General features: G+C 39.8%; 2 protein-coding genes across 3 annotated transcripts in view; both read left to right on the top strand.

The window, feature by feature from the left end:
* Nucleotides 1-6: 6 nt before the first annotated feature.
* KIAA0753 (KIAA0753 ortholog) lies at nt 7-12,441 on the top strand. 2 transcript variants are annotated; one of them, XM_017730902.1, is made up of 14 exons: nt 7-253; nt 1,044-1,644; nt 2,143-2,246; nt 2,538-2,600; nt 2,725-2,940; nt 4,013-4,223; nt 5,303-5,499; nt 6,607-6,776; nt 7,806-7,893; nt 8,097-8,270; nt 9,327-9,408; nt 10,064-10,184; nt 10,311-10,535; nt 11,312-12,441. In XM_017730902.1, the coding sequence occupies exons 1-14, from the start codon at nt 164-166 to the stop codon at nt 11,427-11,429; spliced, it is 2,460 nt and encodes an 819-aa protein (XP_017586391.1). In that variant the 5' UTR covers nt 7-163; the 3' UTR covers nt 11,430-12,441. The 2 variants fall into 2 exon arrangements, with proteins under 2 accessions (XP_017586391.1, XP_017586390.1); XM_017730901.1 differs by having other exon boundaries at nt 5,300-5,499.
* PITPNM3 (PITPNM family member 3) overlaps nt 11,432-16,275 on the top strand; it is a 61,147-nt gene continuing 56,303 nt past the window's right edge. Inside the window, exon 1 of the mRNA XM_017730895.1 lies at nt 11,432-11,519. The gene's annotated coding sequence lies outside the window, so the exon portion shown is untranslated. The remainder of the gene's footprint in view (nt 11,520-16,275) is intronic.

The raw sequence follows: 16,275 nt of genomic DNA, 5'->3' as shown, positions 1-16,275 counted from the left end.
CCCTATCTCCTCTCCGCGGCTCCTCGGGCTGGTTCTCCCTCTGTTACTCACATCAGACCCGGGATTGCTTCTGCAAGTCTGAAATAACTGTTTATTGTTCTCGCATTCACAGCTGGGATCACAAGCAAGGGGCAGCAACGGGGTTTGCTCTCAAGCCAATGCGATGGGGCCGAGCAAGACAGCAGTGCCTGATGATGCGTTTGCATTGAGCACCCAGCGATACGGGAATGAAGCTAAGGCTTTACAAGCACAGGTACCATTCGCCTTCTGCAGCGATGCTGTATTGGTTTCCTTTGTGATTGTAACAGAAAGATGATTCTGACCCACTTTGTGAGACAGCCCAGCAGGGAGTGTCATACTAGCTTTCCTCATGCTGTCACACATAATCTTGACACCGTCCTTTTGTAAGGGGAGAGGTCAAAAACTATAATTATTCTTAATTGTCTGTTGTGGTTCAGTCCCTGTAGGCAGCTGAGCATGCAGCCACTTGCTCACTCTCTCCCAGTTGGGAGGGGAAGAGAACTGGAAAGCAAAAAGTGTGAAAAGTTATGGGTTGCAACAAAGGCAGTTTAACAGGGAAAGCAAATGCTTTCCTGTTTTTATGCACAAACAAAGCAGAATAAGGAATTCATTATCTACATCCCATCAGCAGGCAGGTGTTCAGCCATTTCCATGACTTCAGCACATGTTGACAGTGACTTAGGAAGACAAATGTCACCAGTCTCCCCTTCCTCCTTCTTCCGTGCAGCTTTTATGCTGCGCATGATGCCACAGGGTGTGGAATATCCGTTTTGTCAGATGGGGTCAGCCATCCAGTTGTTCCCTTTCTAGTTTGTTGCCCACCCCCAGGCTACTCACTGGTGAGCAGGCGAGGAGCAGAAAAGGCCTTCACCTGTGTGAGCACTGCTTAGCAAGAATGAAAACATTGGTGTGCTGTTAGCACTGTGTTCAGCACAAATCCTAAACAGTGCCATCATGACAGAGTTGCATCATCTGTGTATAGTGTTCTGTATAACATCAGGGTCTTTTTGCACTTTGAACAGCTCCAGTTTAATAGAAATGTTCCTGCAGTTCCAGAGAACTTGGCTCTCAGATTCTCTCACCCTCGTCCAATTATAATAGAAAAACTGAAGGCATCCAATCTAGTTGGAAGTGAGGACCCCAGCCTGAAAAGCTCTGGGATGTTCTCAGTGGTATCTGAAGAGAGACTGAAATTAGCTGTTCAGCTGGCAAAAAGGGACATCAAACAAAGACGTCTCCAAGAACAAGTGAAACAGCGGGAATTTGGAGATGTGGTCAGTAAACCATGGTGGACTCAAAAATCACAACAGCAGAAGACTGAAGTATTTGTAAGTCGAGAAAATAAAAATGCCCTGAAGTCTCAGTCTCGCTTGAGATGTCAGCAGAGGCTTGACCAGCCTTCCCAAGGGGAGTCTGCCAGCTCTGATGCAAACACTTATCTCTGCGTAGTTAAGGAGGGAAAGGCATCACCAGCTGTTTTGGACTCTCCACCCACCCATGACACAGGACCAGACCCCAAGCCAAATTTAAATAAAAAAGAACATAAAAATACGCAGGAAGTCCAGCGTCTGCAGAAAGAATTGAGGAGCTATGTCCAGAAAATCGAAGAAATTATTAAAAAAGGTGTAAGACGGAACAGTAATTATGTTATATAAATGTACACTAGTTTGTTGATTTTCCCCCCCATTTTTTGGGTTGGGGTAGAATTTGTATTTATGTCTGGATTTTTTAGAACCATCTGTTTTTTTGAAAAATAGATAAAAGATAGAATAGCTAGCCAGCTTAAGCAATTGGTTCTTTTGTAATAACTGGCAGGAGGTTTAACCATTCCAAATTTTGAGTGCTTTATCTGCAACTTTGTCATAAAACTAAGGGGTCACATGTTTTTTTAAATAACTAATGAGCTATATTGTATGAGACTGTTTCATCAAATTCTAAACAGAAACAGAATGTAGAGTTTATAATAACTAACTTGCATTACTGTTAAAGGAACCCCCACAAATATGTGGTTTGGTTTTGCATGGAAGAGGCTTATTACTAAGTTATGTCTGTTGTCATGGCTTAATTGGGATTTTCACGGGTTAAATTAAGATATAAAACTTTATATTCTATGCTTTTTAGGGAGAGATAGAGAACTTGATCCTGAAAACAAGCAGCGACTTTGCATTAGGAGACAACAACAAGCTGCACGGTCAGCTCGGATGCTGTATGTGCTCCAGCAACAGGTAGGAGCCATCATTTTAAACTGGGATGTGTAGTAGCTTAGTTTGTTGTGATAAATTTCACAGACACTAACTGAAACAAGAGAAATTCAATCAGGTTATCTCTGAACTTCCATAGTTTAGATCTGAATGGTGTGACTAATTTCCCTCATGGCTGGACAGAGAGGTGAGCATCAGTGTTGGAAAATCTGGACTTTCGCTCAGATGCTACAGTGAAAATCTATTGTTCATTTATAGACATGGAATTAATTCTGACTGATTTCGCTCCTCTCCATCTGCTTTCTTGATAAACAGGTAAAAGAAATTCAGGATGATATAGAAAAACTGAGTCCTCATACAATCAAACATACTAAAAAGGTAAGATGTAATTATCCTTCACGCTGTAAGTGACTTATTGACAGAGTTTTCTAGATTACTGGGTTTGATTGTATTCATAGAAACTATAGTTATTAAAGCATTTATTTGTTTTTCATTTCTCCAGTCCCGAGCAGTATCCAGGTTGGCAGCAGCACACAGAGGAGCTGTACGAACCCTGCAGGCATTTGCCAGTCAGTTTGCAGATCAAACAGATGAGCAGATTCCTGCCCACTACAAGGAACTGGGCAGTCTTGTTCGACAACTGTCTCTATGCTCTGCCAAAGTAGAAGGAGATTCTTCCATTTCTGACGTTATCATAGATATTTTGCTGCAAGTTGAGGTAGGAAAATGACATTTGTTTTTGCTAAGGCAGGAAAGATGTAGTGAAATATGAGATTGTGTTCATGAAATGGCAGAATATATTATTGGTTTTGTTTTTGTTTTTTTAAAGGCCATATTTTCTAATGTAAAAATGTACTTCTAATGTTCCTAAGTAATGGTGGCGTAAAAGAGAGGTGCATCCTAAACACAGAAACTACCTGCTGCTGGTCTTATTGATTGCTGTTCCTATCTTTCTTGGCTGTCCTGGTAGAATGAGGACTGGTAACAAAGCATCAGTTTCTAATTCATTTGTCATTTTCAGGATTGAGAGAATTAATTTTATAAATTGGTGTGCATTATGTGTTTATTACTTTGGATGCATGCTTTAGTCATCAGTGTCAGTGATGAGCACCTGAGGATCTCATATGGTGGTAGGTGTAGAATTGTCCAGGCAGAAGATAAAGTTGTGGGTACAAGATTTAGTTAGCTCCGTGCCCTTCAAATATCGTTTTTAGTGATATCTGATGGCTTATACATCATTGTCATTGTTATCATAGAAAAGTTCTGATTCATGTTGCCTGCTGCATAAGTAAAAAAAAGCAATACCAGAGCCATAAGATACTTTCCTTAAAATACTGTTAAAACTGTAAGAGCTGTGTTTTTAATTTTACTGTTATGAACTGCTTATGAGAACAGTAATAGTGCTAACTGCCTGGGAATGGGAAAGGAAGTAGTTGTTTAAGTTTGAAGATAGCATTGGAAGAAGTGTCTGTATTACCATAATCATGTGACTATGGGGGTTTTGTTGGTCTGTAGCCCTTGTGTTCAATTTTTTTGAACCTTCTGTAAGCAAATGGTTTGCTGGAGTCAGTTGTAAATACAAAAATGTAAGCCTTTTTAGTAAGATTTAAGTTAATAATATGAAAAAGCTTCTACATGAACAAGCTATCAGGAATAATCACTGTCAGAAAAAGAAAACCAAAACAAAACCAGACCAAAAAAGCTCCAACTGCTTAGACTCTCTTGAATTTGCTTTTCATTACATCAGATTTGCTGAGAGAGTAATTAAAACTCTTAAATATTTGGTGCAGGATCTGAATTCACTGCTGGAAAACAAGCAAACACCAAAAACAGTGAAGAAATGTATTTCAGCTTCTCAGGCCAAATCTCCAAGGAAGACTGAGACATTTCCAGCCAGAAAGCACCTTCTGTCTCCAAAAGGAGAAAACAAACCTGTCCCCTTAAAGGGACAGCTTGGACAAGAGTCTAAAAAACCTCCATGTGCTGGTAGTCTCTTGACTGGTTTGTATTTTGAATTACTAAATACATTTTTATCACCTAGCTCGCCATGTGCAGTTCCATTTTTTAGTATGGTATTGTTGGTCAGAAGTTGGTCAGATGTTAGCAAATCAATCTTAACAAAAACCAGGCTGTGATTGTTTAACTGTTCACACTGAAAAGGTATTCTGTAGCCTTGGCTCAGAATTCCCTTGGTTGGTACAATTTCTCTACTTCTGGGAGCAGTGGCTGTTTTCTCCTGGCCAGTTCATTACTGTCAGTGTCTTTTGCACAACAGTCACAGTTTTGTACCTAGAGACACATTAACTGATGGTTAAGCTGAAGACTTGGGGGTTTTCTCCACTATCTTGCCATGCAACTGTTTGGAGTTGGCTTTCTATATTGTTCTTTTACTTTGAAAGAAAAGGAGCTTTATTCTTTCTCAACCTGTTGTGAGATAAATTTACCTGCAGTATTTTGGCAGCTCATGAAAGCCACTGTAAGTTCCTACATTATTATATAGTCTATATTAACTGTTTTTCTTCTTTGTGGTGATTTTCTCATACCTCAGGCTAGTTTTTACTAGAACAGTAAGTATTCTTTACTACCCCCAGGTAGCAAGAATTCCATATGCCAAATTCATCTCTGGCAGTCCTGGGAGACAGTATATAAACATCTAATGATTTCCATGTGTCTTGCTGCCTAAACGGGGATGTTTTGTTATCACTGCCTGGAGTTCATATGGCAATTGCTACCAAAAGGCTTTCCCATGAGTTGCATATATATGTATATTTTCAAATATCTCTATACATATAAATATGTATATGACCATAAACCCCAAACCTTCCTGTTCATCAAAACAATGGAAGAAAGACAATTTCTTTAATACTTGTCAGGAAATACAAGGCTAGAAATTTTCTTTTTGTCTTTGATTTTTGTAAAATTACGGTGGAGCTTAAAGTTCATGATTCGGTATACCTAGCATAACAGAGGTATCAAATGTAGAAACAAAGACAATTCTTGCCCCTTTCAACTTACAATTAAAAGTTTATGTGTTATTTTTGATACAGATAAACACTGACATGTTGCAAATATTTCAGCAGTTCAACAGGCAAACAGTTGTGCTCATATATTGCACAATAAATACCAAGAAAAAAGTGGCCCACCTATTCCAGAGAGAAATGCCACTTTGCAAGGGAGCACAGTTGCACTGGTGAGAGCTAGAGCTGTAAAAAAAGAGTCTGTCCTTGAAAGTGGTGCTTTGAGGAAGAAAGATGTGTCACTGCCTGCAAAACCACAGGTATGGAAGTGATAAATCATTTATGCTGTCTTCTACTTGTGCTCTGGGATTTGTTGTATAATATAAGACACTGTCAAAGCTTTGCACTTGCTCACAATATTGCCATTATGAGATAGGAGATACAGGGGGATAAACCCTGTCTGTTATTTCTAGTGGTTATGACTATTTTAGCAAATGTTTTTCGAAAATAGTGTTTACTGTTCCTTGGAAATACACTATACAACTAGAAACAACAACAGAATTAGTAAGGAAAATGCTCACTGAAACTAGTTTCATGTTTGAAATTAACATGTTTTATTCAATTTGAAATTAAAGCTGAAGTATTTTCCTCCTATGGTCATCCTCTGTCACAAAAAATGCACTCAGCACTAATGTGCTAATGTTAGTAGGAGAATATAAGTTACTAAGGCTTACTTAATTGATAACAGGAGTGATAAAACTTCACTATACAGGTTCTGGTTTCTGCTAAGTCCTTGCAAACAGAAAGAAGCTCCATAGTACAAACAAAACAATTCTTAAAAGACTAGGGCTAGATTTTGCAAATAAGTGTATTTTTCTTTTATTCCTTCCTCAGAGTATCACTTTTAACTAGGAAAATCAAATCTGACACAGTAACATAGATGTATGCTTATGTAACTTTTACTGCTTCCTATCCCTGTGGATCAGTGAGGATCATGGGCAGGAAGGTTAAGCATTTCAATAATTCATATTGAGGGGACAAGTCTAAATGACCTTGTAACAAATACAAATGTGGGAATATTATTGTTTTGTGGCTGAATACAATGTTACCTTGGAAACCTATTTGGATTTATTAATAGTTAGCATAGATTCTAATTCTGAAAAATCAAAAATAAGTTTTTTCCCCATGAAGAGCAACACTGGAAAAGTTGGAACTGTTTGCAAAAATAATAGTTGCAGGATTAAGCATATGTTCTGTTCAGGCACAGCTGTACTTCCCTTTAAAGCACTTGTAAAACCTTCACATACGTCAACTGCAGCAAAGCTAGCAGGTGTAATTTCAAGACAAAGTCTGAAGCAGAATGCAAAAGACTTTAAAAATTCAACAACTGGAATATGTGTTTTCAATGTGATCATGTTAATTTTAAGGGAATGCTGAAATCTTTAAAGTCAAGATGGGTACACCCTCCAGGAAAGCGTGCCCGATTTCGAGAGCCAACTATAGCTTTCCAACTAAAAGAGAACAAACGACCTGTTAAGGAGAGCAAAATGCCCTGCATGCCTTCAAAGGCTCCGCCTCGGTCTGGTTCACCTAAGCGGTATGTTTGCAGTCCCCTGGCAGCCATCTGTACCCTGCTTCCCAGTGGAAATGCTTCTGGATCTGTGCTAGTAACTGGGATAGAGTTGGCCTGGCTTCAGTCCAGGGGGGCCAGTGGCACAGCACAGCTTGCTGTCAGATAGCTGCTCTGCTTTCCCATTTGGCCCAGAGCAGCCTCATTCCCTAAAGCCTGGGAAGAGCCAGAGCTTTAGTCTTTTGCCTGAGTTACTGCCTGGGAGTCAAAGCCAAACTGTGCAAGGCAGGGCAGTGACAAAACACAGGAGGTGGAGTGGGTATTCCCAGCACTGCTTTGAGAAGGTAAAATATTATCTCCCTGTTCCAGAAGGACAAGATACATGTATTTGTCCCAGACAATAATAAAGTGCAGGTTTGTTTACTCCAAATTTACTTAATTTGGAGACAGGGGTGTCCAAATTTAGGTTGATTTGGGACTGGTGTTTGTAGCATTTGAAGCAGGAGAACCAGATACTGTATCTGTACTAGGCAGTGTGCATGGTAAGATGAGGAGCTCATTTCTCTGGACAGTATTTGTGGATAGCCATGTAGTTCCCGTTTGCCAACAGCAGAAACATGATTCAAGATCCCTCATTCTCAACAGAATTTTCTGGCTTATATGGTCTTAAACTCTATTAATTTTTTCTCTAAAGTTTCTTGTAACTCTTCCAAACTGATGCTGGAAATCACACTACTTCATTCTTCGGTTGTTAGAATGTACATTTTGTAACTCTCTATGCTACTGCGCTATTTTTGAAGACTAGCAAGGCTTGAAGCAAAAAATTCTAGAGGAGTGAAAGTTCTAACTGACCTTTGCAGAGGAGAAATGGAAAAAATAGAAAAGTTAAGATAATGACTTACTTTGAAAAATATCATAATGGGTGTGAGATCTAATACGAGCTTCTCCCCACTCCCAAAAGTCCCCCTAAAAATACATTTATGTAGTTGGTGTTTTAAATTAATATTGTCATACTAGGTTTCAGAATGGCATTGTCATTTCTTCTTCTTTGTGCAGGTCACAAACTATTTCTCCAGCCCATTGTGCAGACAAAGATGGGAAGGAGGTACAGGAGTGGTCAGAGCCTCCGTTAGACAGGACACAGGTAGTACAGGCAAGGTCCTGCCACGGGGTGAATGATGCCTTGAGAGCTGTCAAACATTTACAAAGGGGCAACAGACAGGTTTTTTTCAACTTAATGCAAGTTGCTTTTGTTTTGGTTCGGGTTTTTTTTCTTTCTTTCTTTATTGGCTTTGTGTCTTTTTGTTTTCTGTGGTATTTGTTTTTGGGGTTTGTTTTTTTAAGTAGCAGGTTGCAACAAATGCAGATGTTCTGAGTGAAAAGCTATTGGATGACCTTTTGGAAGATACTGCTCAGGAACTGTGGAGCATGGATCAGCATGAGAGACTCCAGACTGAGGCCCTGCTTGTGGCTGACACTCATAGCCTGGAGTCAATGTTGCAAAGAATGGAAGAAATTGAAGTAAGATTTTCTGTCTTGGTTGGTCTCATTAGTGCCAATTTCTTACTTACTGTCCATAAATTATAATATTTATAAGTATCTACATTCTTAAATGAAGCAAGGTCTGACTGGATCAGTGTCTGAGATCAAAGACCTGGCTGGAGTTTGTGCTTCCAGAAAACACAGTGTAAGAGCAGAAGCAGAGCGTTTGATGAATCTGTTGCTGTAAAGTTAGCAGACCTGAGTTTGCATCCCATCTCAAAACTTTGTGGCTTAAATCATTGGATGTGAATAGGAGAATCAGTATGGTGATTATGTTGATTGTCTAGCAGATTGGAAAGTATTTGAATATTAATTTGAATTTTTCCCTTGTTTTAAACTATAGAATCTCAGTATTCCAGTAGCATGACCATCTTGAGGAAATACGCTCTGGCAATCCAAAGTATTTCACAGGGCAATATGGAGACATCAGACAAATACATGGTTATCTGTGCCTTTATTTATTCATCTTTCTATATAAATATTCATAAGGTTATTGTTTAGTTGACTTGAGCTTTCTCATATATAGCTTTCTTAAAAATTTTTCTTCAATCAGTTTTTTCATAGTTTCTGGTTTGAGTTCCATTTTGACCTTCCTGCTCTCTGAAATTTATTATGACTTAGAACTACTCAGTTTAGTGCCATTTACTTGTAGAGATCTGTTCATCAGTTGGAAGTATGAAGCTGACATCCTGCAGTGTCCTTGTCCCTGAGGCACTGGAGCACCCATTTGGATTCACTGTTGGTGAGGCAGGAGCAGCTTGAGGGCCCGTCAGTTGTTTGGCTAAGGGCTGTTGGTCTGAAATCTGAAGAGCTCCCATGGGACTGGCAGTTAGTTTTGTATTCAAGTATGGCATTTTGAATAAGAGAAATATCTGTGTTTCAATCACCCAACCCTTTTCTATGTTTTGTTACCAGCCAAAATAAGCCTGCTTTGCCCAAGGAGGATCATTACTTGCTTTCCTATTGAGTCATAATCAGTGCAGCTGAGCTGCCAGATACATGGGTGATTGATTGATGTTGTGTGTTCCACTCCAGATGTACCAGGAGGCTGTCCGCAGGAGAGTCACCCAGATTGTGTACAGTGACTCCCAGTTTTGGGCCCAGGAAGACAAAACGGGTAATTGTCTTCTTTAGTACAGGTTGGTTTCCCTATAATCTGTAGGTTTAAATTCAGGTGTTTTGAAATCAAGGTCATTGGATTATGTGTGATCAAATAGCACCACTCAGACACATTTTTTACCATAGGTGCTTCTTTCAGAGGACAGTTTCTAAGATGTAATTCTAAAATCAATACTTTATCAGCATTCCTTTTCTTTATCCTATGGTTTGATTGAGTAGCACAGTGAAGCTACATTGATTTTCCAAGGTATCGGATCACACACAACTTTACTGAAACTGTGTTGTTTAACACAAGTTGGAAAATCTCACAGTAAAACTGGTGAAGATTTACCCCAAATCTATGGATTCTTTTTCCATATCTTGGATGTACCACTAAGTTTAATAGACTGTGCTATTTTTACAGTGGCATTTTCTATCTCTCTGCTAGAATTACCCACTGGCAGCACAAATGATTTATACTAAAGGTAGCATTTCTAAATTGCTAATTGTTAATACACTGAGCTGAATTTGTTTTTTCTTACTTTGAATACTTTACTTACCTGAAGGACTTCCCCTTAAAAGAAACAAAAGTCTTTGTGAGGACTTAACCTGCAGTAGATGTAGTTTTTCCTCTTTCAAAAAACCAATTTAAAATAGTATTTTCTTCCTTCTAGAACAACAAATGGCATCAACAGCTAAAAAACTTACATCTCCTCATCCAGTTCAGATAACCAAATTAACTGGACACACAGAGCTAGAAACAGACATTCTATTTGAAAAACCTTTTGACAGCATGTAAGTGGAATATTTGGCCCTACAGTAAACTGTGGTGCGTAAGATCTATGTGACTTCATTACACTGACTCTTCAAAAAGAGACTTAAAAATTTTGTCCTGTCGTGATGATTATTTCATATTTCCAGTGATATTGATGAAAACAAAGAAGCAGAGGAGAAATTGCAGACTGGAGATGACATTCTGCAGCCCTTGCCTCTGAATTCTCTACAGAAAGCGTATTCTGTGTCTCTCTCTGTGCCAAGCGATGTGCTCCAGAGCATCTTGGATTATAACAGCAGATACAAGCATCATTTAAAGCTTATTTCCCATGAGGTGGTGGGCAGTTTTGATCCATGGCAGATTGCTGAGAGGTATATGAACTATCTTTGTGGTTTGGAAGTGAATGTATCAGCTATTGACAGGTATTTCCATTCTCACTCAGGAGATGAGGGGGGAGGGACCATTTCAATTCCAAACTGAAAGCCAGAAGCAGTTGGCTCTCAGACTATTTCTCCACTGGTACTCAGTGTTCATGGATTTTGAAGGTCTTTGGATAAGACAAAAGGATATTGGAGTAGAGTATCCATCCCTTAGCACAAATAGAAGATGTGAAGAAACAGTAAACTACAGCCTTTCTGCTGTTCACTTCCTGGCAAAGAAAAATTGTTTCTCAGGCTGAATGTCTACTAAGCAAGCAGGGCAACATAAGCCAAAATACACACCTTTGCACTGAAGCTAGAGTAAGTGTTTTGATTGCTCAGTAAAAGGTTTAGCAACTAAATTACATAATTGGTTATAATTTCCTTCCACTTTTCTTGAGTAATTACCTACAAATGCCTAGAAATAATTTATATATTAATATATAATAATTTATATATTTATATATTTTATATATATATATTTATATATTTATAATAACTTATATTTCAAAACCTACCTTTGGGTCTTGCAAATTCCAACCCAAAGAAAGCATGGAAATAGAGGCTGAATTTGAACTTTGCTAGCCCTGTTCTTTCAGAACTGCATAAATTAGTGGCACAACATCAGTTGGCACAGAGCATTGATATCAATGGCATGAATGACTGGAATTTGAAATCTGACGTTCTGAACCTTTTCCTTCTTTTATTTTGCCCTCCCTCTCCCTTAGTCTTGCAGAGCAACTGACAGAACAAGCCCTGTGTGATGTGGCAGCAGAGTTGCAGGATGTTTGTGAGGACTATGCAGAAGCTGTGTTCACATCGGAGTTTTTGCAGCCAATGCACTGAATTCTTTCCCACGTGCCCCATCAACGTCAGCCTCAGCCTGACAGTCTGTGAGATTTTCTGCACTGGATCTCCATCAAGGATTCATCTCAGGTTTTTATAAAACCATTATAATAATGTTTTCCTTTTCAGACTTGATGTTGTCTGATCACCTTAGCACATGCTTAGCACATACACTGGGGTGAGTTCTTTGGGGATGTGGCAATCCAGTGAAGGATTCTCATGGAACAGCACAAATAGATGCAAACACTTGTCACTGGCTGTAGGTGCAGGCTTGCTTGGGCTCTTGCCATCAGCCTCAGAGTGGAGTTCCTGAGTATCTCTAGTACATCATGCACAGGCAAAATGAGACCTTTCAATAGAAGCACATGGTAGAGATCTTGCTTTCTTTTTCTTAAACTACTCTAAAATGTTACATTTTTAACAGCATTTAGTGATTCAACCCCACATTCCTTTCTCTTAAGAATCCCAATGAAATCAAGAACAACAAAATAAATGAGCAATTGGCATTTCTGCAACATTAAATTAACTTGTTTCAAGTAATCAAGGTACTAGTTTGGGTTATGTCTGGAGTCAGAGCAATGAGTAATAATTACATATGTAGTATACTAGGGAAATGCAAATTCATCCCTTGAGGTAACTCAAAGAACAATATGAGTCTGTTTCCTTTGTCAATTTTTTTTTCTCCAATATTATTCAACTTATAACACATTCATTTTTAACCTTCTAAGATTATTTCCTCTAATTAGAACATATATTTTAAAAATAATTTTGTTTCTATTGAAGCCTGGTTTACTATTTCAATCATCTTCAAATTTACATAAAATGTAATAAATGTTACTGCTGAAGCATGACTTTGCTGATACGCGATTCTGTAATTTAAAACAGTTAATTTCTAAGATTATAAGTCAAAAATACTAAAGCAATAGTGTCTATGTGTGTGTATATATGCGTCTGAAAGTATTTTGAGGATGTTTTATTTTTTAATAAACAACACTTGTTTATTATCACTGAACACAGTTTTAATTTAAGATAACTTCCCTCTGAATCCATTTGGAATAGTCAGCACCCAGCATGCAAGAGAGCACCTGGCAACATTACAAGAGTCAGACTACATACACCTTGAAGTAATGTGGTCATCTGTGAAGGAAGGCATACTTTCTCTCACTTGTGAGGGGTATCCTCTGACTGAGGATGCCAAAATCAACTTTTATTCCGGATGAGAACGTTGTGGCATTTGGCTGCCTTCTGGGAGCAGATATATGTGGAGAGTGAAGGCTTTAAATAAAATTCCCAACTTCACACTCTTCAGTCCTTCTGGAGGAGCTTAACTAAGGTGCAGAAGAAAAGTTTGAGACATCTTACTTGTGTCTGCCTCATAGAAATTAAGCAATCCCAAATTTCTGTGGGCTTTAACCTCTTTTAGGGATCTGAGTTTATTTATTGCACTGACTAATTTTTACGTTTGGCTATTTGTTTCCTACTGTGAGTCAGATGTGAGAATAGCAATGTTATGAAAGTTCATGTCTGGGGATTTGGTCTTTAGTTGTTCTGAATTCTTGGTAGGGACAAGCTCTTAAGGTTTCAGTTGGAGTTTAGGCTCAGCAGGTGTCAGGATTTGGCCTTCAGTTTGGGGCAATCTGCAAAGAAACTGGTCTTCGTATTATACTTTTGCACCTACACCAGTGCAGGCAGCTGAATGAAAGCTAGTTCCCTGTCCAGGTGTTTTCACTGGAACTTTCATTTGCCTCTGATGTTTTTAAATGTGGCTGAAATTCAAGTGCAAGGTTACACTCTCTATAATTGTCTTCTGTCTTTCAATTGAGAAAATAAGCTTGTTCTGAATATGGAACTAAGTAGTACCAATTAAACTAAACATAAGGCAGCAACTGCTGACTCTGGCTTCCGTCTTCTGTTTCTGCAGCCAGTCTGAATATTTAGGCTGAGGGAATAAGCAGCCAAAGAGAACTGGGTGATCTGGAAGGAGACAGAGAGCAAGTAAACTTCAAAGGGGAAAAAGAACAGAGTGGTCAAGACTTCAGTGTGGATTTCTAACCACCTCAGGAGCACGTGCTTAGCAATGATTATATCCGCAGAAGGTGGCACCATGGGTGTCAGTTATTAATAGACTTGTTAAAATGCACATGCTGACTCTTTTTCTTTCTTCTTCCTCTTTTTTTTTTTTTTTTAATTTTCTTTAGTGATTTCTGTCCCTTTTTGAGCTGCCACAGAACAAAACGTCCATAGTATTGGTGAAACATAAATAGCATTGTTCAAATGGACCCAAACTGAGATGCTCAGGGGAGATCGTGCTGGGCTGTTCCATACAGACAACTCCTGGATCTGGCTTTTCCAATGTCCTGAAATTTGTCCAAAACAGAACCAACAGCATAAGATGAAGTCTGCCCAGAGAATGATGCAGTCCATAAACCAGAAGTCATGAAGTACCACATTTGTTTCCTTTATGAAACATCACCCTTTGCTTCTCCAACAGCCCTCATTAGCCTTGTGTCTGAATAGGGGGGAGTGCTGGTGCTAAAATACATGCTCTTGAGGTCTAGCGACTTTGCTTTTCTGTTTGCTGACAAAACTTGATGGCACATTTTTGTCTCATTATTTCTTCCTATGCATTACATATATGGTCCCACACTCTTTTCTTATATGGTACTGGTGAATAAGAGGGCCATGGGTACTACTGAGAAAAGATATTCTGTAAGTTATTAGTCTGAGAGGGAGCAGAGTGACATTTATCATCATTATTTTTTGAATGCACTGGCCTCTTCTGACTGTCCCCATTTGTGGATTACTGACTTGTTCTGCGTTACACATTAATGATGGCATTTCCCTGCCTTACATCGAGGCCTGATTTTGGAATGGAGCTTATGCATGGTGGGCTGTACAGCCAGTCTCTCCTTGTGCTCCTCTGCCTTACCTGGCTCACGGTATGACTGGAGTGAGCAGGTCCATGCAGGTCCATCATGCAGCGAGCCATCCCTGACCCTGGCTGGGTGCCCTGAGCTGTGGTCCCCCTGGCAGAGCTCGGCCACTTTGCAGTGTTGCTCCTGAGTGCAGGGTGAGCATTTGCCCTGGCTGAGATCCATCTGTGCCTGAGGAAGCCCATGGAAACTGAGGCTGTCTTTGAAAACAGTTGCTGCACTGTAGAAGAGAAAAGCTCCACAGATGCTTCAAAAAATCCTGGTGTCACGGCTTCTCCCTCTCCCCTCCGCATTCCAGTTAGGAAACATGACTAAAAATAGCCTGCTGCCTAAAGCTCCCAGAGAGCTGTGCTGTCTGATTACTTCCTTAGCATTTAATTTCTGTTCTCATGAGTGTATCCAGGTTCTTGGTTGTGGTTTTTTTTGGTTTTGTTTTGTTGGGGTTTTTTTCCTAATACCCAGTCCCTCGTTTAACAAAAAAAGCCTGATTTAGGATCAAGCTGGTACTCATCAACAAATCTTGCATTTATCACAGTCCTTCCTTCTGCTGATTTCCTAATATTTTGCTCTGCTATGGACTAGCAGCCAGGGTCTGGGAAGAAGGCTTCCTAGCAATGCATTAAGCCACTATAGCAATGTTTTTCTAAAACAGGCTGCCTTTTTCAAAATGAGTTTGGGAAACTGATAGACTTTTCCACATGAAAAGAATAGATGCCCTGTGCTTATCCCATGAAATGGAGAGACACTGAAATTTTATCACCGCTTTTCTGTATGGAAAAATCAGAACAGACTCAGTAAAGCAGAGCAAATATCACTAATATTATAGATTGGAGATTCTGGGCTACTCTTTAACAGTGGGGTAAATTATGGGGGAGAGGGGCAAGACAGGACAAAGTCCATACGGAAAGAATGAGATACCTAACCAGATGCGCCTTTGGAGTTCAACATGCCTGAGTTCAAGAAGTTTTTAGACAATGCTCTCAGGCACATGGTGGGATTGTTGGGGTGTCCCACACAGGGCTAGGAGTTGGACTCGATGATCCTGATGGGTCCCTTCCAGCACAGCATATTTTGTGATTCCATGGTCTTTCTCTAGGATTGCTTTCTTTGGTGGCTTAGTGACACTGTAGCACCTTTGGGAAAGCAATCCTTGGCAAATCTTTTAAACAGGACTTATGTCCAACAGCAGAGGCAATGTGGCTCGAGGGCAAACTTGACAGCATGTCATAGCACTATCACCCATAGCTGGGGGAAGGTGGACCATAGTTTACTTGCAGCTGGCTCTGGAGGTGGGAACTGCTGGGCATTCTGGCTACCTATTCCACTTAAGGCTCAAGCAAAACCACTTAACTCGCCATGTTCTCAGGGGTATTTGCTGTGGCTTTTGAATGAACTGCTAAGCAATACCCCTAGCAAATCATGTAATTATCTTTATACTTACCAAGTTGGTGTTGGCACAGAGCCTAGAAGTTGCTTTAGGACTTGGTTGCATTATATTTGCTTGGCTCTTTAATAGTAGGGGTTTGGGAGCAAAACTTTTGTTCACTGCCCTTTATTTGGTGGTGTTCTGACACACTGCAGTATCATATAGTCCCTCCTAAGCTCTCTGCCAGCCTCCTCCCATCGTTTCTACAAGGAGGGCTGTGACTTAAGACGTTCCTTAAGGTGAATTTCTCCCAGTTATTGGGGGTTCTAGAGAAGTTGGCTTCTCTGCTTTTAGAGATATGCTGCTAGTGAGGCTCTTGAAGAGGGACGAACCAAGTCTCACCCTGTAAGTTCCCTAATTCAGCTTTCAGCAGACTCTAAGCCACTTGCCTATGGCTGACTTAAAATGCAGCTTTGCAGTTGTTCAGCCACTGCATTGACACGGGGCTTGGCAACACCCGGAGGAATTTTGCTGTTAAAATCCAGAG

This window comes from Corvus brachyrhynchos, unplaced genomic scaffold (genome assembly GCF_000691975.1).
Source record: "Corvus brachyrhynchos isolate BGI_N302 unplaced genomic scaffold, ASM69197v1 scaffold283, whole genome shotgun sequence".
In the NCBI taxonomy this organism is placed as follows: domain Eukaryota; kingdom Metazoa; phylum Chordata; class Aves; order Passeriformes; family Corvidae; genus Corvus; species Corvus brachyrhynchos.
The sequence above is the reverse complement of the archived record's forward strand: the minus strand, read 5'-3'. Positions and strand labels throughout refer to the sequence as shown.

What these genes read in the sequence shown, in the direction of transcription:
- KIAA0753 (XM_017730901.1), top strand. Translation starts at nt 164, where the DNA reads ATGGGGCCGAGCAAGACAGCAGTGCCTGATGATGCGTTTGCATTGAGC. An exon ending in CTAAGGCTTTACAAGCACAG is followed by an intron (nt 254 to 1,043) that starts GTACCATTCGCC and finishes CACTTTGAACAG; the next exon opens with CTCCAGTTTAATAGAAATGT. An exon ending in CTCCGTTAGACAGGACACAG is followed by an intron (nt 7,894 to 8,096) that starts GTAGTACAGGCA and finishes TTTTTTAAGTAG; the next exon opens with CAGGTTGCAACAAATGCAGA.